This window comes from Molothrus aeneus, chromosome 8 (assembly GCF_037042795.1).
Source record: "Molothrus aeneus isolate 106 chromosome 8, BPBGC_Maene_1.0, whole genome shotgun sequence".
Lineage (NCBI taxonomy): Eukaryota > Metazoa > Chordata > Aves > Passeriformes > Icteridae > Molothrus > Molothrus aeneus.
The window spans coordinates 1,796,736-1,819,241 of record NC_089653.1 but is presented as its reverse complement, the minus strand read 5'-3'; the positions used below and the strand labels follow the sequence as shown (position 1 = coordinate 1,819,241).

Sequence of the window (22,506 nt, the reverse complement as noted above, 5' to 3'; positions counted from 1 at the left end):
TTGCCCAAACAAAAGCTGAGCCCCAAAAAGGGGACCTAACTCCAGAAGCAAAAAAGGCAGGCCCTCTAACATGACCTATCCCATCCAGAAAATTGTCTGAAACAAGAGCTGGCTGCAACTGCTTGAGAGCTCCTGACTGCTTTCCAGTGAGCAGCTCCAAGCTTTAACCATGCCAGCTGGTGTGAGTTCAGGACTGCCACAGGCACAGCCCTCTACAAAGAGAGTTCATCTAAAAGAGATTAACCTGAGACCCAGAGAAAAAAGAATGACTAGCCATCTTATCCCCCTCCATACAGCACAGGATGAGAAGAAAAAGGGTCACTTCATAATTTCAAGACTTTTGAAGTCCTCACCAAAAGCCCTGCTGTGGAGTCCCATGGCAGCAAATAAGTCACAAAAAACCAGTGTCCAGGAAAAGCACAGAAAGGGGAGATCTCACAGGATAGCAGGACTGCAGTCATTTTCCACTCTCAACCTCTCTTTTCTCAGCTGGGAGAAACCAGTTCTGTCTTAAAAGCACTTAAGGCAGCCTGGCTGACAGGCCCAGCACCCATTTGTGCTGCAGTACCTCTGCTTGCCAGCATTCAGGGAGAAGTCATCGACTGCTTTGTCATATATTGTCCTGATGTCGTCCAGGCAGCCGTTGTCCCCGAAGGCTCCCCACTCCGTGTTCACACACATCCTGCCCTGCTCACCATCCACCATCTCTATGTTCCTCATCTCCTCCATGTAACAGGCATTGCTGCCCGTTCCTGAAACGAAGAAACACCCAGGTTATCTTTGGTTGGAACGAAACAATGCTAAAGCCACACCTGACAAACCTTCTGGTGGATCTTGAATGTGGTTCTTTCTGAAAGAAGTAGTTGAATCATCATTTGAAACACCACAAAAAAACCTAAACCCCGACTCTTCAACAGCCCTAAACTGAAGGAGAACAGGACTCCTGTGGTGCATTGCTCAGGGAGGCTCAGAGAGGAAGCTCACCCAGGCCAGCTGGGCTGAGGGTCCCACACTGCAGGGAGGAAGAGCAGGGCAGCCCTTTCAGCACACAAAACCTCACATGCTTCTGAGCCCAAAACTTCAGGAAGCAGACAGCTGGATTTTGCAATTGGAAACACCTTCCACAAAGCCCACACATCCACAGAATTCAGGGGAAAATATGCTGAACTGGAAACCTCAGCAAGTTCTGAGGCAGCAAGGGTTTTACCAGCTGATTGCTTGGGAGGTTTTCTGATTTTAATTGCTCACTTTCTCCAGCAGGAAGGTTACTTCCAAGTTGAGATGAGGCCATATGTGATATTTCTTCAAAAATGATCCTAAGGAGTGTGGCAAAGTGCTCCATGTACACAGAGGTCTTTAGGGAGAAAAGCTTTATTAGTAAAGAGAGGCAGCTTTAGCTGCTACCAGGGCAAAAGTTCTCTTGAAGTTACTTAAACTCTCATTAAATCCTGCATCCCAGATGATATACCAGTTGCTACAGCACGTCTGTTTTCCTTTGCCATGTTTTTAGGGAATTACATCAATACAGTCTGAGCTAAAATAGATCCTCCCACAGTACTCCCCTGCTGCAGGAGAGCTGAGCCCCAGCACAGGGCTTGGCAGGGGGAATGTCTGGGTTTGCAGGCTGAGAGCCAGGTTTGCAGGAGCAAACCAGAGCAAACCCAACTGCAGATTGCCACCAGTGCCCAGGCTCCCTCAGGTGCTGTCAGCCAGGCAGGGCAGAGGGAGCTGTCAGAGCCTGGGGCTCTCATTCCCATTATCCCAGCGGTGCCCAGGCCCCTGAGACAGGCTGCTCTGCACACAGACATGCTGGCTGCACAGCAGCTCTGGCAGGGCTGCAGTGGACAGTCCCCAGGGGGTGTGTGAGCACCCCAAGGACACGCTGTCCTTCCTGCAGGGAGCTCTGGTTCCTGCAAACAGCCACCATGGAGCTGCTCAGGCACGGCTTCCTACCCACACTGCACCCTGCTGACTCATCCTGGACACTTTCCAGCTGTCTGCAGGAGAAATTGGTGGGGTTTGATTTTCCTACAAGCCACCTTCCAACTGAGAGCACTCCTAAAGCTTGCAGGTGCCTTGTCCCCTTCCCTCCCATGGAAAACTCATTCCTCTGGAGAGCTCTGGGAATTCATCACTGCCCCATGACTCAGGCTGCCCAAGCGTGGCATTTGCAAAGGCAGCAGCCCATGGAATTCCTTCAGCTGTCTCACTGCTGGTAAGGGAGCTGTGTCACTGTGCTCAGGCTGTCACAGCTCTCCAGCATATGCCATCTGGGAATTGTGGCTGCACTCTGCAGCCTTATTCTGAGAGACCACTTGTCGCCCTGATTTTTTTAAGATTTTCTAAGCTTTCTGATGTTTACAATCTTGTAACAAATTTTTTCACATACTTTTTTAAATAACTTCTAGTTTTGCAGGAAAAATTTGATAGACTGTTATAGTTTGTCCAGTGTCATTGGAGAGGTGGCACTTTCACCCTCCAATCCACTGTCACTTTTGAAAATCTATAAATGTTAGAGTCAGAAAAGAAACTTCCCTTTTTTCACCTTGAAAACAGCAGTGTGAACACATTGTGTTGTTTTGTGTCCTATATTGACAACCACTGGCTTGAAGAAAGCTGTGGGCCACCAGAGCACCCCAGCAGGGACACCTTGACAGGCTAAACTAACAGGAGTTACTGAGGCTCCCTGAGCCCATATTTGCTCTCCTCCCATGCCTTTATCAGATAAAACAGGCAGGATTTACTGTGCATCACAGCCTCTGCTCATCTTGACTGATTGTGGACAGAAGTAAGCTGGCTGTTGAATTTTGCTCTCTTTTACCCCTAGAAATCCTAGCTTTATTTTCAGTTAACCACAGATGCCTCCATGAGAACACAGGCAGATGTGTGGATGTGCTATTTAATAAAAAGCAGCTCTAACACGTACCTACAATAAGCCCAATTTCACAGTTTGGATCTTCATAAGCACAAGTCATCATTGTGCCCACTGTGTCATTCACCACAGCCACCACATCCAAGTCAAATTCCTTTGAGAGAGAGAAAATAGCAGTGAGAAAAAAGCAGGGAGAAAATAGCAGCGAGTCCCTCCCACCAAAGGGGATGATGTAGAAACACACTGGAAACAACTGAAATCACCAGCCTCATTTCACACATGCAAAAATAGGAATTTAATGTGCTCTACCTGTGACAGACTGTCTTCAGAATGAAATTTATCCCTGGCTTAAGCATGTTTAAGCACACATCTTTTACACAGGCACATGGTATAAACATTCAGTATCACAGCAGTTGTGTGGCAATTCCAGTAACAAAGCTTTTAAGATTTCCTTTTCACTGGCTGATAAAATCTGTGCAAAATTAACACCTTTCTCAGGCTATTTTTCTTCCCTTCCTAGAAAGTTTTGGCCAAACTGGTTGAGGCTTTTTCAAGATCCAGAAGAGGAGGAGAAAACTGTCATTTAGGGTGCACCAAGGTGCATTCCTACAGTCACCACTTTGAAAACTCCTGCTTTCTCCATGCATGGGGAAATTGCCACAGAGTTTGAAAGAAGCCTTGAAAGTTCTGGCAAATGTGGAAAGTCAGAAGCCTCTGGGGAAAAACGATTTTCTGTGCAAGACAGGAGGCACAGCCTCTGTCTACAAGGCACACAGATCCTGTGAGAGGGAGCCAGCCCGACCCACAAGGTCTGTCAAGTCTGGACAGGAACAGAATGAGGAAAAAAAAGAAAGAAAAATCACCTCTCTTCTTTTAATTCCTTCTCTAAGTAAATATACCACATCTTCTCCCTCACAGTCTGTAGCTTTGAAGCCTTTTGTCCAATTGAGAAGGATACCCTATAAAGCAAGAAAAGAAGTTATCAAGTTGTTAGGACTCAGATGTTATTCTGTATACTTAACATCTCAAATACTCAAACTCTTCTGTAAAGCATCACTTTAGTGTTATGTTTTACAGAAGAGTTTCTGTGAAAAGAACTATCTCCTCAATCTCCTCAGTATGTTGAATTTGCATCTAAAACAACTAATTGCAATTGGGCTCTAAATTTCCAGAGCAATGCAATAAACTAAAAAAAAAAAATAAATAAAAAAAGAGGTGACAGGAACAACAAACTCAAAAACCCCAAATAAGTGTTATAGAAAATGTGCCTTTCTTAAAAGAAACCCCAGCTAAGTACACAGGAAACTATTAACAGCTGCAGAGGTTGGTGTAAGGATGTGGCAGTGAAGAAATTGAACATGTAAATGCAAAGAACACAAGGTCATTTGTCAGGGATGTGCTGCAGGCCACACTGTCACCCTTAGGGTGACACAGCCCACAGACTCTGGTGCAACCACTTCATCCAGTGAGACAAGATCATCTGGGAATAGGCACTGGCAGCAGGGATGGACTTTTGCTTACTGCTTGCAGAATCAGGGAAGTGTCACAGACCAGCAGGTTTACACAGTTGGAAAAAACAGAATGCCTTATAGAAGGGCTATGACCACCATGGAAAATTTAAATGCTCTTATCTGTCACAGCCACAGGCAGCATTTGCACTAGAACCCTTAAAGGAACTATTTATAGGAGCAGCTGTACTGGTCAGGGTCAGCACAGGAACCTTCCCCTTGTGTGACCTTCCTGTAAGTGTCACGTGGACGACATGAAGGCAGAGAAACCAGGTCTGGCATAAGAACAGAAGCAGATTGAAAAGATATTAAGGAACTTACAGCATCCAGACTGGTCTGCTTGCAAGGGAAGGAAAAGGTGAAGCCAAGAGGAAGACGTGCTCCTTTTATTCCCATATAATCCAGGAAGTCAGAAATGCAGGTAACGATGTGATCAAACAGCTTTGAAGAGAAAAGTCATAATATTTGAAGTTGTACATGTTATGTGCTCTTAAGGAGTTACTTAAAAAGCAGCAGTGCAGCCAAAGAGAAACACAAATACCTCTTCTCCTGTTCCCTGCATCACCTCTATGGGAATGGCATAGATCTTGTTGTGCATCTCCACTGTTCTCCTTTTACCACTGCGGATTTTCACCAGCAAAACTCTAAAGTTTGTCCCTCCAAGATCAAGTGCCAGAAAGTCTCCATTCTCTGTAAAAGAATATGTATGTATATTTGAAGAACCATAAGTAAAATCTGAAGAAATGCTTCTCTCAAAGTTTTTTGATAGAAAATCTCCTAAAAACTCAGTTGGGAAGATCTTCATCAAAGGAGGCCTTCAGATGCTGCTCTGATTATTTTGTTTTCCTTTAAATCAACAAGGGGAAAAGGACTCACACAACTGTTCCCTGAGAGAGAGCTGAAATTGAAAGTACCCTGAAATGCAAAGTACCCAAATAATGGGTACTTTGGGTTTGGGTCATATGGGTTTGGGTTTATGATCCCAGCTGGGGTTTTCCCCCCTCAAGCTGTGACTTTGCTTGCACCCTGAGGCAAGGACACAGGATCAGGCACAGGGGCCAGCGCTGAGATCTCCTCCTTTGCACAGCTCAGGCTCCTCTTTGGTTGCACCAGATCTGCTCAGCTTTGACAAATGGGAGCCAGTTTTGGGGCTGCAGCCGAGCCATCATCCCCACTGCAGCGAGGGCGCGCTCTACCTGTCCCATCCGGCGTGCTGCGGACAAAGGTGGGCAGCATCTTCACTTTGGCGGTGTCGTGAGTCTTCTTCTTCAGCCCCGCCTCCATCTCCGCCCTCATCCTCTTCTTCACCTGCAGCAGCTGCTCGTGGGTGAGCTTGAACTCGGCCAGGGTCTCGTCGATGAGGCGGTGCTGCTCGGCCAGCCGGTACGCCACGGCCGTCACCATGGCCGCGCCCTTGCCGCTGCCGCTCTCCGACAGCAGGAACCGCACCTCCGAGTCGGGCACCAGGCGCCGCGTGGTCTTGTGCAAGCGCCGGGCGTACCTGCGGGGAGGGGAGGGGAGGGGAGGCTGCAAGCCCGGCCTCTGCACTGCCCAGTCCCTAAATCGGCGCTGCATCCCCCCCAGAATCTGCACTGCTCCCCCCGCAAAAGCTGCACTGCCCCTTCCCTGCAAAACCTACCATGCTTCCCCCCCAGAATCTGCACTGCATCCCCCCCAGAATCTGCACTGCATCCCCCCCAGAATCTGCACTGCCCCTTCCCTGCAAAACCTACACTGCATCCCCCCCAGAATCTGCACTGCTCCCCCCGCAAAAGCTGCACTGCCCTTTCCCACCAAAATCTGCACCGCATCCCCCTCAAAATCTGCACTGCTGCCCCCCCAGAATCTGTGCTGCATCCCCCCAAAATCTGCACTGCCCCTTCCCTGCAAAACCTACACTGCATCCCCCCAGAACCTGCACTGTATACTCCTCAGAATCTGTACTGCCCACACCCCAAAATCTGCACTGCATCCCTCCCAGAATATGCGCTGCCCTTCCCTGCAAAATCTACAGTGCCACCCCCCGCAAAATCTGCACTGCATCCCCCCAAAATCTGCGCTGCCTTCCCCCCAAAATCTGCACTGCCTTCCCCCCAAAATCTGCACTGCATCCCCCCCAGAATGTGCGCTGCCCAGTCCCAAAATCTGCACTACATCCTCCCAAAATCTGCACGGCATGCCCCCCAAAATCTGCACTGCCAACACCAACCCAATGCAAGAGCAGTGGGCAAACTCACCATGCTCAAACTAACTACAGTTTGCCAAGTAGGAAAACTGCCAGGGAAGTGCAGTTCTTTCCCACTTCTCCTTCCTCCTGAATTTCTAATCTGTTCCTCCCCAATTTCTAAGCAAAACCAGCAAAAAGCAGGGGAGAGCATGTCTCATCCCCTGAACCTGATCTTGGATGGAGAAACTCCCTGGCTGCAATGCTGCCCCAATTCCCTCTGCTGGGGTCCTCTCCTGAACTTGATGATTTAGATGGTGTGGGAAACCAAAATTGTCCATGTTCCTTATCTTAACAATCCCCAGACCTTGCCCAGTCTGGAAAAGCTAGTCAGAACAGCACTTTTGGAAACTTTTCTGTTCTATGGTTTTCTTTAACAGAGGAAAATATCTTTTTCAATAAATAATGAGAAACTGAAAATGAAACATTAAGCATACTTCTCCTTTCAGAAGTTTCCCCATGAACAGAATTTTCTGATTTCTACATAAATCTATACAGCTGTTTCACTAAAAATGTAACTTTCAAGATGGGGAAAACAGGACAAAGCTGGTTTTTTAAAGGCCACAGAAATCTAAGCACTACTTTTCCCCTCCCTGGTTTCCAAGTGTATCTTCAGAAAAGACTGGCAAAAATAGGGTTAGGAATGGGCATTGAACTGGAAATGGAGGTGAAGGGGAATTAATGCAGGTCTCTTCACAGCCCAATCAATGGGCACAAAGTAGTATTTTATACAGAGAAACTCTCCTCCCAAGAGGTCTCTTGGTGATATCTCAGACATTGCAGTATCCACTTACTCAGGGTTTTGCTTTGTTTCTTCACTTAAAAGACCTCTCTCCTTTCCCCCAAGCTCCCCAGTTCAGACCTGGACCCCCATGCCCACAGTTTGGGTTCATCATCTCACAGCCCACCTGGGTGATGCTCTGAGACACCCTCCTTACAAACCAGAGCCCACCTGGGTGATGCCCTGGGATCACAGGCAAACCAGAGCCTGCCTGGGTGACCCTGGGATCACAGGCAAACCAGAGCCCACCTGGGTGATGCCCTGGGACCACAGGCAAACCAGAGCCCACCTGGGTGATGCCCTGGGATCACAGGCAAACCAGAGCCTGCCTGGGTGATGCCCTGGGATCACAGGCAAACCAGAGCCTGCCTGGGTGATGCCCTGGAATCACAGGCAAACCAGAGCCTGCCTGGGTGATGCCCTGGGATCACAGGCAAACCAGAGCCTGCCTGGGTGATGCCCTGGGATCACAGGCAAACCAGAGCCTGCCTGGGTGACCCTGGGACCACAGGCAAACCAGAGCCTGCCTGGGTGATGGCCTGGGATCACAGGCAAACCAGAGCCTGCCTGGGTGATGCTCTGGGACCAGAGGCAAACCAGAGCCTGCCTGGGTGACCCTGGGACCACAGGCAAACCAGAGCCTGCCTGGGTGACCCTCGGATCACAGGCAAACCAGAGCCTGCCTGGGTGATGCTCTGGGACCACAGGCAAACCAGAGCCTGCCTGGGTGATGCTCTGGGACCACAGGCAAACCAGAGCCTGCCTGGGTGATGCTCTGGGACCACAGGCAAACCAGAGCCTGCCTGGGTGATGCTCTGGGACCACAGGCAAACCAGAGCCCACCTGGGTGATGCCCTGGGATCACAGGCAAACCAGAGCCTGCCTGGGTGATGCTCTGGGACCACAGGCAAACCAGAGCCCACCTGGGTGACCCTGGGACCACAGGCAAACCAGAGCCTGCCTGGGTGACCCTGGGACCACAGGCAAACCAGAGCCCACCTGGGTGACCCTGGGATCACAGGCAAAGCAGAGCCCACCTGGGTGATGGCCTGGGACAATCCCTTTGCAAACCAGAGCCCACCTGGGTGACCCTGGGACCACAGGCAAACCAGAGCCTGCCTGGGTGATGCCCTGGGACCACAGGCAAACCAGAGCCTGCCTGGGTGATGCTCTGGGACCACAGGCAAACCAGAGCCTGCCTGGGTGATGCTCTGGGACCACAGGCAAACCAGAGCCTGCCTGGGTGATGCTCTGGGATCACAGGCAAACCAGAGCCTGCCTGGGTGATGCTCTGGGACCACAGGCAAACCAGAGCCTGCCTGGGTGATGCCCTGGGATCACAGGCAAACCAGAGCCTACCTGGGTGATGGCCTGGGACAACCCCTTTGCAAACCAGAGCCCACCTGGGTGACCCTGGGACCACGGGCAAACCAGAGCCCCCCTGGGTGATGCCCTGGGATCACAGGCAAACCAGAGCCCACCTGGGTGATGCCCTGGGATCACAGGCAAAGCAGAGCCCACCTGGGTGATGCCCTGGGATGACCCCTTTGCAAAGCAGAGCCCGTGGCAGGAGAAGTGCCAGTGGCAGGAGCAGGGGCACTCACTGTGGGTGCATCTTGTAGAGGGAGCCATCCACGCCCACGGTGGTGCGCAGGCGGCCCACGCCCTTGTTGTCCCTCAGCTGGTTGAGGATGGCTCCCAGCGTGGAGGCCACCAGGTTGGCCGAGCGGAAGGACACGATGGTGCAGACGTGCTGCACAGCGATGCAGTCCTCGTGGGACGGCTCCACCCCCAGCCGCGTCAGGATCTCTTTGGCTTTGTTCAGACCTTCTTTGCTCCTGCAAAGCAAAAGGGGACTCCTCAGTGGGCTGCAGGACTGAGGAACGTCCAAACATGGGTGTCCCTGCCTGCCTGGGGTTTGAGAAAGTTAGAAGGAACATTTCTTAGAGATCTGGACTAGAACGCTCTATGAGGCTTGAAATAAAACGCTCTGAACATGCATTCATTCACAGATGGAAAAGCTTTCCACTAAAGCATGTTTCCACTAAAGCATGTTTCCACTAAAGCATGTTTCCACTAAAGCATGTTTCCTGGTGCAAACATGCCACCTACAAACAGTGCAATTCCAGGTACCACAGCAGCAGCATCACAGGGAGGACCTGGAGGAATTAAAATGGTTTTTCATTACAGCGATGCTTTAAACTGCAAATGGCCTCTCTCAAGCACAAAGCACCAGCGCCACAATTCAGCACAGGCCTGAGCACACACCTAATCTCACACTCATTCCCTTGCTTGTCTTGATAAATTAGACCCAGTGTGAAAGACAAAACCCTGAGCAAAGATTGCCTAAGCAATTTCATCCTAAGGGGTCTCTTTTCAGGCTTTTACAACCCTACTGAATCTCTGCCTCTTGCATTTTTTTTTCTCATTAGCATCCAGCCTGAGAGCAAATCTGGCCAAACTTCTCCTTGCCAGCTCAGCCATTTCCCAGACAAAAGTACAACAGGTATATATCTTGTCATCCCTAAGTGCACTCCATACATCTTTTTAAGGACTCCTGCATCTTGCTAGCACCAGCTAGAAATTGGAAGCTGCACAGGCATGTGCCTCCTACTTATAACCAAACTGCCTCTTCAGGAAGTTAGGTGGGTTTTCAGGGCAAATTTTTGCTCTTAATAACTGAATTTCTCAACAATTGCATTTTTCTCACTGCTGTTCAACACTACCTTGGTCCACAACACAGACCTCTGTGGTTAAAACAAATGAAAAGCTAAAATTTAATGAAAAGCTGTTCAGACAACATGATCTGCAGGGAGAGGAGTAAACTGTGGCAGGAGGAACAGGCATTATAGAAGTTACTGGCTGCTCTCTTGGAGTTGTACTTGCCATTTCAAAAAGAAAATCCAGCCCAATGACTATGGTACAAACTATCCCAGTGATGTGAATTTTAAAAACACAGGGGGGAAGAGCCTGTGAGTACTGACCAAAGGGGTGATGACACTCTAAGAAACCAACTGGCACATAGCTCAGAGGTCACTGTGCAGCACCCGGCCCTGCCTACGAGACTGAATGCTCTGCCTTGTCACACTTGTTTTCCTTCTGCCCAGCAATCCCAGGGATACAGCAAGGAGCAGCACAAGCATTTGCTAGGAGGCACTAAGCCAACTCACTCCCATGTTTAGCTGCAGGGTAGCAACTCTGTGAGCAGTGAGAGAGGTACTGCAGCTCGTACCCTGAAAGCTGCACAGGCAGGCAGAATTTAGAGCTCTCCCAACACAGAAGAAGGGAGAAATCTTGGGGACAAGGGCACAGAGTGTCTGCTGGGGGAATGGCAGACACCCCCAGTGCAGCATGCTTGCCCACAAAGCAAAAAGAGCAGGAAAATTAACATTCAGAGTCACTGTGAAGCCCAAGGAGTGAAAAGGGATAGCTTACTCACTTTTCAATGGCAGAAACATGCTTTGTCTCAAACTTCCCTTTGGTGAGAAGCTCAGGGGTGATTCTCCCCTCAAAGAGCAGCCCCTCCTTGGCCATCTTCACCAGGATGAGCCTTACCAGCTCCCCCATGTACAGCCCACTGACCATCTTCTCAAACCTGCAGGAGAGGACAGCAGTCACCCACGAATCCATGGGCAACACTGGGAAGCAGAGCCCAGCCAGAGGTTTGCCTCACCACAGGCAAAGCTTTACTGAGCTGCAGAATTGCTAACACAAGAGGGAAATGGGGCACAGAACAGAAAACAAACGTCCACAAATGACTCACAGCTGCTTGCCAGGATTAAGGGAGCCACGGTCAATCTCTCGATCGAACTCGGTCCTGATGTCTTCCAGCGAGCCGTCGTCCCCAAAGGCGCCCCACTCGGTGTTAATGCACATCCTGCCCTCGTCCCCCTCCACCAGGTCGATGTGCCTCATCTCCTCCATGTAGCAGGCGTTGGTGCCCGTGCCTGGGGGGAAGGAGAGCAGGAGGTGCTGAGGGGGCCGGGCAGGCAGAGCAGAGCAGAGCAGCCCCGCGCCCGCCCGGAGCGTTACCGATGATGAGGCCGACTTCGCAGCGCTGGTCGTCAAAGCCACAGGTCATCATGGTGCCCACGGTGTCGTTCACCACAGCCATGATGTCTGCATCGTAGTCCTGGGGAGCAACAGGGGTAGGGGCATTTTGGAAGCAGTTTTGAGTGAGTTACAGATGGGATCTCTGAGTTGGTTTTGATGATGGGGTTTATTTTTTTATCTTCTACGTAGGTAGGAAGGGTGAGTTCGGCTCACATCTTTACTGCATGGCTCAGGTCACAAGACCCCTAGTTAAAAGATCTTTTAAGGATTTATTGACTAATAAAACACTATATATGTTTCTGACTCAATCCTTAAATATTTCATCTTATGGACTCATGTAACACACAAACCTACAGTATTGCATTCTAAACTTCTTCTTTACCCTTGTAGCTACTTTTATTTTTATATCTTAAACTCTAAAACTCTAAACTTTCCTCCACTTAGCTTAAGATGTTTCTGCTTCAAACAATAAATCCACATTCTTGCTTCTAGCACCTTAGTTTAGGAGCCTTTCTCAAGGTCTCAGATCAAATCCTGTGTTTAATTTTAAACTTTGACTTACAGGCCAAAAGTTCTGAGAATTCCCTACATTTCAAATTCCAACAGCTTGGGCCACAGGGCTGCTCTGGAAAACGCTGCTCCTGTTCCTCACCAGTTTCACAAGGAACAGGAGACAAATAATCTGTCTGAATACCATAGCTCATCTTTTAAAATATTCCCTGTTCTGTCTGCCAGCTCCCCATCCCACGTACCCAAGAAGGCAGTGAGAGCAGACTAATGCAAGCAATAAAACAGCACCAGAATCACTCTAGAGAGCACAGCCCTGCTCTCACACAGGCAGGAAAGAAAAGGCCTATACATGAGGGAGAAGGAGATTTGCACTGAAACATCATGGAATGATTTGAAGCAGTTGCTTGAGGTGTCAATCTAGAAAATATTTCTTATAGATTCACTTAAAACATCAATGTGTTTTATTTCAAGTGAAGATTTTAATACAAAAATAATGTAATTAAATAAATTACATGCAGCCATTCCTTTCCAGTGTGTGAGATTCTGCCAAGTCTAATGATAGTAACTGACTCCAGTAATGTTGTTTGGTGAGGGCAAAATTCAGGTTTGCTTGAGTCCACAACTGCCCAAAGAAAGCAAATACTTCACAGTTTCCAATGAATTTTTGGATGCTGAGTAATCAACATATGACCTGGCTGCAAGCATTATGCAAACTCAAATTCATTCCCTCTCACGCTCAGTGCCTTTTTATTTGTTTAAATCAGCAACCTGGTCACCTTCACTCTCTATAAAGTCAACACAGAGAAACTGCAGGGAGCAAGAGCTCACTGAGCCTGAAATCCCCTTCTCCTCTGCTCAGCTCCTCTCCTGCTCCCACACACAGCAGGTGCACAACTCAGCTGAGTCCAGTCCACAAGAAACAAGTTCCTCAGGAATGGGACATGTTGGTATCATTGAAAAGCCACAGCACTGCCACACAGCACCTCTTGAGTTTTTGAAGAGTGATAAGATCACTGAAGGTTGCCAGCAAAAAGCCACGACACAGCAACTCAGCTCTGTGCTGTGAGGAAAATCACAGCTTCCACACGGCAACTCTGCCGCCGCCTCATTTCTCCAGCAAACCCACGCATTTTCATACAAGGAAGCAGAGCTCCACCGCCACTCAGAACACCTGCTCAAGTGAGTGACATGAAGAGTGGTCCCTGCCAAAGCTGAGATACAGCTAAAAGAGAAGAAGAAGTGCAATTTACCCCACGTTTCTTGATGGCCTTGTTGAGCAGCCTCACGACGTCTGCTCCCTCCACTCCGCTCGCTTTGAAGCGCTTTGTCCAGGTTATCAGGAAACCCTGAGAAAGCAACACAGCAACATTCAACATAAAACACACACTGGTTTTTTTCTTTTTCCTTAAAAACAAGATTTTATACCTCAAATGAATGTTCAGGTCTCTTTTCTCACATGTCCTCCAACAACCCAACCTGAGACAATTGGTGGTCTTAGAGCCTAATTACAGTGAGATGAAAGATGGAAAATCCTTTTCCCCTCCCTTGCTAGAAAATGGTGTGTTTGCATTTTGTATTTTCAGCCTACTCTTCTCCCTGCTACTCCTCGACAGTTTTTCTTGGAAAACCATTTAATCCTTTTGGGCCATGGAAATAGACTGCTTTCAGAAAAAGCTGACTGTACAGGACTGACTACAGAGCAGGGATATGATGTTGGCATGTCCAGGATTCAGCTGCAGTGGGGATCAGGCTGCTGCACATTCACTGCCTGGAGTCCCATCTGTCTGAGCTTGTTTAAATGTGTTTACGGGTTGAGGCAAATGAAAAAACTGGAGATGTAACAATGCACATCCCTACTTTATAGCACAGATCAAAAAGGAAATCCTGGTATTGAACTCCTTGTCTGCAAACCATCATGAAGAGCCTGCAAATCCCCCAAGGTAATGACTACACTGATTTTTTGCTATTTGCATAATTCCTGGCTGAATCAGAGCATTCAGTGTACAGGTAAATAATAATCAAAGAAAGAAAAGAGTATTGACAGTAATCAACTGACAGAAAGACAACTCAAACCAGCTCAGCTTTCCATACCCACCACAATATTCACATCTGCCACAACAGGAGTCCAAGAAGCTAAAACCCAAAAAAGCTGAAGCCTGTAGGCACAAGCAGCCATTGCCCAAGTGTATGTTTGCCCATATCTCAGCTTCAAAATCAAATTTTCCCTCCAAACTGAGACAGCTACAGGGAACAGAGGGTCAGGGCAGCTCTTTCCAGACCAGGAGATACTCTCCTACCCCTCGACCAGAAACTCAGTTTGTGTAATGGTGCCCTCGTGGGCACCATTTAGAAAACCAGCAAAGCCCCGTGCTGCTGTGCAGGGAAACTGTGGGCAAAGCTGGCACAGCTTTCATGGGCAAAAAGGGCACCTTGTTTCACAAAACTTTTATAAGAAACTGGTCAAACCACACTGGCAAAGAGCAGCTCCTCTCAGCGTGACTGGCCACTGTGCTGGAAGGAATTTTTCCTTCACCAGCAAAGCCTTGGCAGCAGAAAGGAGCCCTTGGAATGCAGCAGGGTTGAGTGGGACCCAACCATGCAGTGCCCATCTTGTCACCCTTGGAGCAAACAGGGACCACCTTGTCTCCTTCTGCTCACCAAGCACAGAAAACAGCACCCAGGCAAGCACAGCCTCACAGAAGCAGCAATCCAAGAACAAACCTGGCCCACAGAATCCAGAAAAAACATATTTTTCAAACACTCAAAACACATCAGCATAACTGTCAGTAATTTTTTTTGTTGTTGGCTTTTCTCTTCAAGAGACACCCACCCTTGTCTTGTTACTACCCCACTCCACTCTGCCACTGCTCAGGTGTCCCCATGGCTCCCCTCGTGCTGCCTGCCCCACACAAGCAGGACTCCATCCCAGCTGGCTGGAGCAAACCAGCCCACAAACAAGCACCTTTCATCATGCAGCTAAGCAAACCTTCCCAAAGGCAACTCAACTTCACAACCACAACCCCAGCACGGCTCTGCTGTGGTCAGGAGCCTGAGCCTCACCATGCACCACAGCCAGGTGGGAGAGCTGCCCCAAGATCAACTCATCTCTTCTGATCTGATGCAGATAAAGGCAGCTCTCTGCTCTGAACTGCTTTCAGACCCTGAGTTAGTCAGCACCCCTGGGTTCAGCTCTCAGCACTGCCCAAGTATGAAATGTAATGAAAATCATGCCTCACCTGGCCCTCCTCAGCACCAGCATCTGAGGGGCTGTTGCACCAGGCTAACCTAGAGACCTGCAAGCTGGAAAAGCAGGTCATGCTTTAACAGGACAACCTCTGCGTGTTTTGTGCAGATTTAACTTTCCTGCACTCTTTGCTACACTGTTGCCATGGCAATGCTGTACCGGGAGCCTGCTGAGTCATTTGCGGTACAGGAGCAAAAGGAGGAAAACACCACAGCATCCTTGCCATGGGAATCTCACCAGTGAGTGCACAGGCTGCTTATCCCCATCCCTGCCATGGGACTCTCACCAGTCAGTGCATCCCCATCCCTGCCATGGGAATCTCACCAGGCAGTGCATCCCCATCCCTGCCATGGGAATCTCACCAGTCAGGGCACAGGCTGCTTATCCCCATCCTTGCCATGGGAATCTCACCAGGCAGTGCATCCCCATCCCTGCCATGGGACTCTCACCAGGCAGGGCACAGGCTGCTTATCCCCATCCCTGCCATGGGACTCTCACCAGGCAGGGCACAGGCTGCTTATCCCCATCCCTGCCATGGGACTCTCACCAGGCAGGGCACAGGCTGCTTATCCCCATCCCTGCCATGGGAATCTCACCAGGCAGGGCACAGGCTGCTTATCCCCATCCCTGCCATGGGAATCTCACCAGGCAGGGCACAGGCTGCTTATCCCCATCCCTGCCATGGGAATCTCACCAGGCAGGGCACAGGCTGCTTATCCCCATCCCTTTGGGCAGCAGGCTGGCTCCAGGTGACCTTTCCAAGTGGCCCTGGTGCCCAGGATCAGGATCCTGCTTGGCATAGACACCTGGATTCAGATCTCTGTGCACTCGTGAGGGGCAGCAAAACCCAGCAAACCCTGCTGGGCTGGCTCACACCAACCACACCCTGGGGAGAGGGGAAAAAGGCTGCACAGGAGGCAGGGAAAACCACTGCCATGTCTAGAGGGTAAGCCATAATGCTGAGGAGCTCAGCACAAAACATTGCTGTCTCCTCCTCTTTTGTTAACCAGGCAAAAACATAAACACAAACACAGTCTGACAGTGAAATATAACACTCATTTATCCCCAAAACAAGACCTGTCTGGGATACTGCTTTAATAACATGGCAGCTCTTCTGTGTATTAAGAGAATTGTGAAATCTTCTTACCTCATCTAGCTTGGATTGTCGGCAGGGGAAGGAAAATGTAAACCCGACTGGCAGTTTCTTGTCTTTGATTTGTTGTTTCTCCATAAAGTCTCCCAGGCATTCAGCAACATGATCAAAAAGCTGTAAGAAAAATATTAAACCACCGTGATTAGAGATACAGCTTCAGGGAGAAAATGTTTCAAACTATATGAAAACTGCTCTGAGTGAGGGGAAAGGGGAAAATAGCTCTCCAGATTTTAAAGGATGTATAAATGGCATAGCTATGAAAGCAGGGTATATTAACACCTTAATAATTAATACATTATGAAAGGCACTGTCCTTTTACACACCTAATTCTGCAGGCATCTTTTACACCCATATAAAAACAATTCCTGAAACAAGAGGCTCGTGGCTCTCGAGCCTGCTGTAACCCTTCCACTTAACATCTGATGAGAACAAAAATGCTCTTTTAACCTTTCTATAACAGGAAGGAGCCAGTCCAAAGAACATTTGGGATCCAGTCCCAGAGGAGGTGGAGCACTTTTACAGTGATGTAGAGAAGACAATATCTGCTTCACTCAAGCATTGTTGAGAGCAGAGAACCCAGCACTTTGAAGGAGCCACCCAAAAGAACATCATCTCATATCTAGGCCTAAAGCACACAAAAAACAAACAAAAAGGAAACTCAAGGGATTCATCTAAATATTTTCCATGTTCTGAGAAACAACCCAAAATGGGGATATTTTCTGCATTTTTTGAAAGGTTGAACTATGCAGGCAGCCTGCACCAGGCTTGTGGGTACCAACTCCCACCCAGATGGCACCTGTGACCATGGCACTCTGTGTCCCTGTCAGCCAGGCCAGGAACCAGGCAGGCACAAAGCACACTGAGCCACCTTGGAAGCCCCTCAGGTAGAGTGCAATGCTCAAAGCTGGAATCAAGCCTGAGCAACTGAAACAACAAAAACACAGGTTTGTATTTACCAGCACCAGAAAGCCAGACATGCCTTCAACTGACCCCTACCACAGATGGATGGCAAGCTATTAACAAGTCACTGCCTGCCCCAGGATATAACTGTGCCTCACATTTTAACTCCCTGAAAAACAAAAACCCAAAGAAAATGAAACAAATCCTATCTACAGCATTGGTGGGATGAGAGGAGGTAATCTGCCTAGAAGACTGGGGATAACTGGGAGGGAGTACACAAAGACATCTGTTGGTTCCAATTAGCCCACACAGCTTTATTAAGAACAATTGAGAGTCTTGGAGAGACAGGAATGTACTACAGACAGACTGCAGCAATTACAAAGGATGAATAGGAATATTTTGTCCTTCAAAGCAGGTCAAGAAGCAGTGTGTGTAATGTTACAATTAAACTGAACACCTTAAACTCATGCCTTAAATGAGGTCAGATTTGATTAAGGAAAAGTACAGTGGTTTCCCAGGGAGAATGTTGCCATTCATTGCCCTGGGCAAATCAAAGACATTTTTCTGAGCCCACGCAGAGAAACAACTTGGGAATGCAATGCACTCTGCTACACTTCTGGAAGACAATTTTCAGCTGTCCAGATGAGAGACAGAGGAACTAGGAAAAGAACTAGTTACATAATAAAATATGGCAATTTCTCCAGGAGGAACACAGAAACAGCAGGAGTCTGTGTTTTGATTATGCTTCCCATCTGAAAGTATCTTGCTGAATACTCAGTCCTACTAAACTTTCAGCTGCTTCCAGGATTACAAACAAAACCCAGGGGCCAACCTCAAACCCCTTGGGAGTTCAGAGAGCAGGAAGCAGAAATGTTGACTGTGTATGTTGTTACAAAAATCCCTCTCATGCAACAAACTACAAATGCACAGAGAAAAGACGGGATCTGCTTTGTAAGTCTAAATGCAAAAAATTCCTGGGCATTCCCAACAGACTCCAAAAGCTCCATGCACCTGCTCTGTTTGCCCACACAGGCCTGGCAGGACCTGCTGAAGACCACCTGTGTGAGTTAGCAGCACACTGGGAGGGCAGCTAATGAGATGCAAATGCAGTTAACCATTAGCCATAATGTGGACACTACAGGAGCTGTGTCTAGTCAGTGATGCACAGTCTGGCTGTGCTACTGCTGTTCATAAACCACAGAGGGATGGCATGGCTCAAAAGCAGAAAAAAGACAGGCATTTATTAGTTTTGCTACCACTGACACTCATAAATTTTTCCTAAGGAGACTCAAGACACACTGTGTGTGCCCATGCCCATACTAACATCCAAACCTCACCAGTGCCAAATGACTCTGACTGGACAGTAGAGGCAACATTACAAAGATCCAGTAAAATTTCATTAAAGCAGGGAAGGTGCACCAAGGAAAAATCAAAATCTTCTTTTACCCACAGATTTGCAGTAAGGAACACTGTGAGCCAAATATTTTATCATATGTCAAAAATATGGACAGAGAGTGGCCACAGCCAAGAGGAAAGGACCAGTCTGATTTATAGACCTGAGGCAATACAGCCTGAGACCCTGAGCAGCAGATTAGGTTTAATTCCCCTGACCAAGAAGCTGCCTGCTCAAGCTGGACTCTGAGGTCTCCACAAGGATGCATTTGGCTGTCAGACAGGAGATTTGGACAAGCAACTGGAGTGCCAAGCTCAGGCCCAAGCCCCTCAATGGGGATGATTTAAGGAGCAAGGAAACCACAGTTTCAGATCTAGAGAACAGCCACAAATCTGTAAGTTACCTCCAGTGGAAGAACACAAAAAAGCAACACCAAAATCAAGTCTCAGGCACATTCCCATTCACTGAGCTGGCACAGGAGACAGGATTCTTAGAAATTTTAGACTTGCTATTACACTGCTGAAGTCAATCAGAGTTTTGCCCTTGACTTTGATGGGGAACTGTCTCTGAGTGGTAAAACTGTGAGCTCATGCCTGACAGATGGACAAAAATGGAAGTTTGAATGCCGTGAAGTAGAAAATATCAAAATGAACCATGTTAGTGAGATGTGAAGCCATAAATCACAATCTTTCAATAAGCTGATTAGGCACTAAGCTTTAGGAGTGTAATTCAGCAAACTTAATGACACAGCTTGCTGGAAATCATTAGTAGCCTACCCTACACAGGCAGCTCAGTCCAAGTATTCCACAAATCTGGCTCAGACATTTCAGAAAACCTCAAGGGTAGACATCAGTCACAAGCACCAAGTCACCAGCTGCCTGTCTGCCTCCTGGGCATCCCCCATGCTTCCCTCTGAAGGCACACAGCAAGCACTGGATATCATCATAGAACAACTTCAAACCCAGCTGCTATTCTGATAACGCTTCCAAGTTCTGCTCTTATTTTCCTGGTACTTCAATACCGTGCCCATGGGGTCAGCAGAAGCCTTCTCACCTTTCTTTCAGCCTAAAAGCCATGACAAAGCCTATCAGCCTAAGCTCCACACTGCTGCTTCCCAGCAGCCAAATGGCCTTTGGATATTGAAAAATTAAAACACAGATATGACAAAGACATGGAAAGAAAGCAGACCTGATGTCTCCCTTCCCAGCTCCTCCTTAGCACCCTTACCATGTCTCCATCCAGAATCCCCTAAAGCCAGCCTGCCTTGCCTCCCCAGGGCAGACACTGGGGTGTACAAACATCCCTGCTGCCTATCAGCCTCCAGCTCCTGACACCCATCCATGGACAAACAACCCCTGCTGCCACCCTGCCTCCGAGCAGCCCACCCAACTTCCCTGCCCCTGCCAGCCACAGGCAGCTCAGCTCAGCTCAGCTCCAAAACCACCCTGTGGGAAAGCCACTGCATGACCTTTTGGCCCAAAACCAAAGCAAAAAGGTTAGGAGAAGTCCTTGCAAGAAGGTTATTTTACTGCCATGGTTCAGGTATCACAGCAATGCTTTTATCAGTTCTACTGACAAGCCATGAGTGCCATCTTACACTCACTACGTACAGACGATAAAGGTATTAATGTGACTACAGAAAATATATGAAAGGTAGAAATGCTGTTCCCATAATTTTTCTTTTTCTCCTATTTTGCTTATTCTTCTGAAACAAGCTTTAAGTTTCCTGCAGGTCTCACACTCCTGAACAGCACCTCATTCTAATAAAAAGTGTAGAAACCTTGCTGTTTCCAATAATGAAAATTTCTTGTTTTGCCTTAGGCTGACACAGAGACAAATCTGCCAGTGTAATCCACTTCCTGTTCATAAAAAAAAAATACTTTCAAAGAACTCAATTTGAAATCCAAGTGAATGGATACAAACATTTTCTACTCTTGGAACAGGGAAGACATAAAAAAAAAACAAAAAACAAACCTTTCAATTACTCAACAAAACTTAAGTGAAGCTGTGCCAAAACATTCTATCAAGCTTCCCGTAATTTTTTTTACAATGTACTTGTACTTTTCATGAATGCTGAGTTGCTCAGACTGCCAGCACAGAGATGTGGCTGTCATGGTGATTTCTACCCCTCATCTAACACTACAATTGCAGGGCTGGTCATGTTCACTGCTTACAAAGACTAAGTTGTTTTCCTGCTCTCCATTTGTACTAACAGAAAGTAAGTTCACTATAAAAGCCAGAGTTTTTATTTCTAAGCCATTTTCCCCTCTCTTATCCAGAAGTCTCCCACATGATGACAGCAGCTTTGCAGCACCCATGCATGCTCTGTTACACTGCTTATTCCTTTTCAGTGTTGACACTGAGGTGCAGTCTGCATGCTGCAGGTACAACTGGCTAAGCTCAGTCTCGTGGGATTTTCTAAAATCTAAGGAGTTAATCTCCAGAGAGATGTGCCAAGGAAGAGGTGCTTACCCGTGTCCCACTCCCATGCATGATGTCCTCTGGGGTATTGTAAATCTCACTTTCCATCTGCACCGTCTGCTTTTTCTCATGCGACACCTTCACCCGGAGGATTCGGAAGTAAGAACCACCAAGATCCAGTGCAATGAAATCTCCTTTCTCTATGTGGAAAACAAGACATAAGTGATTAAAAATCGTATGCAACACAAATCTGGGAAATATCAAGCTTGGTTAAGCGCAGCACTGAAGCAAATGTCCAGTCCCTACAGTGCCAGCTGCAGGGCACCCACCTGAACCTGATTCCATCAGTCTGATTCCCTAAATTTAGCAGGAAGCTGGTGCAATGGCAATGCCAACCACCACTGATACACAGGCAACTGCAATGAAGTTGAATTCAAAACAGTGAACAGTCTGTATCCAGATCTCATGATGAAGATGGCAGAGCAAAGATATCAGGAGAGACCCAAAAGAGATGTTGAAAGCAGAGACAGTAAAATGAAGGGATGCCAGACCACTGAAAAGCTGCCTTTTGCTGTAAATAAACCTGTGTCATTTTGGCAAATAACAGTGGATGGTGGCTGCTCTAAAATCAACAAATTACACACTGATGTAATGAAAGTAGGAACCCCTCCCCATCTCATGTCCAGAAAGGCTGAAATGCACTGCAAACTGCAGACAGATAAGAGAAGTCAAAGAAAGGACAGCTTAAAAAGCAGCCCTGTTTTTTTTAACCCCAGTACAGCAGTCCTGTACTGCTGCAGGAGTTACTCAGCAGGTGTGATGCCTTGCACAGAGCTCCTACCATCTGCCCAGGAGAAAAGAACTGGGGTACCTCCATCTCCCCCTGTGCTGGAGAGAGCTGAAGCCAATCCGGAACCCTCCAGTGTCACAGACTCCAGGCACACGGCCTGGCTATCTGAGGAATGACACCTTTGGCACCCCTGGAGAGCAAGGCAAACATATTTGCCTGACCTACTCGTGCTATCTCATGCCCTACAAAAAAGGGAGCAAAGACAGTGATTGTCAAAGTCTGCAAAAAGATAATATTTAGGGAAGCAGAGTGCACAGCTTTCCCACACAGGAGCGCGTGTCCAGGCTGCAGATAATCACCAGGGCTCTTGGCAAGGATTTGTGTCTGTGCATGGCATCCCCAGGCTAACTGAGGCTGCTCAGAGGGCAGCAGAGCAAAGGCAGTGGTGTTTTCTCATCATCTTCCTCATCAGCTGTGACTTTCTGAAGGCCATTCCTAACATTGCCATTTTTCCACTTCTACCTAAACTCAAAGTGGAAGAAGCTCTAGCAGCTGGGATGATTGTTGTGACATGTTATCTCAAACACATTCAGCTCCCAGAGCCTTCTGACCCCAGGCTGTCATGAAAATTCCAGGTATGCAATTTATCCACGAGGA

General features: G+C 48.0%; 1 protein-coding gene across 1 annotated transcript in view; it reads right to left on the bottom strand.

The window, feature by feature from the left end:
- Window positions 1-22,506, bottom strand: part of HK1 (hexokinase 1) — a 38,668-nt gene that overhangs the window by 6,060 nt on the left and 10,102 nt on the right. The window contains exons 3-15 of the mRNA XM_066555034.1: window positions 21,111-21,259; window positions 16,340-16,459; window positions 13,199-13,294; window positions 11,418-11,517; window positions 11,149-11,332; window positions 10,825-10,980; window positions 8,990-9,223; window positions 5,577-5,881; window positions 4,922-5,070; window positions 4,702-4,821; window positions 3,736-3,831; window positions 2,927-3,026; window positions 569-752 (exon numbers count right to left, since the gene is read on the bottom strand). Of these exons, the coding sequence (XP_066411131.1) occupies window positions 569-752; window positions 2,927-3,026; window positions 3,736-3,831; window positions 4,702-4,821; window positions 4,922-5,070; window positions 5,577-5,881; window positions 8,990-9,223; window positions 10,825-10,980; window positions 11,149-11,332; window positions 11,418-11,517; window positions 13,199-13,294; window positions 16,340-16,459; window positions 21,111-21,259 (1,993 nt within the window). The remainder of the gene's footprint in view (window positions 1-568; window positions 753-2,926; window positions 3,027-3,735; window positions 3,832-4,701; window positions 4,822-4,921; window positions 5,071-5,576; window positions 5,882-8,989; window positions 9,224-10,824; window positions 10,981-11,148; window positions 11,333-11,417; window positions 11,518-13,198; window positions 13,295-16,339; window positions 16,460-21,110; window positions 21,260-22,506) is intronic.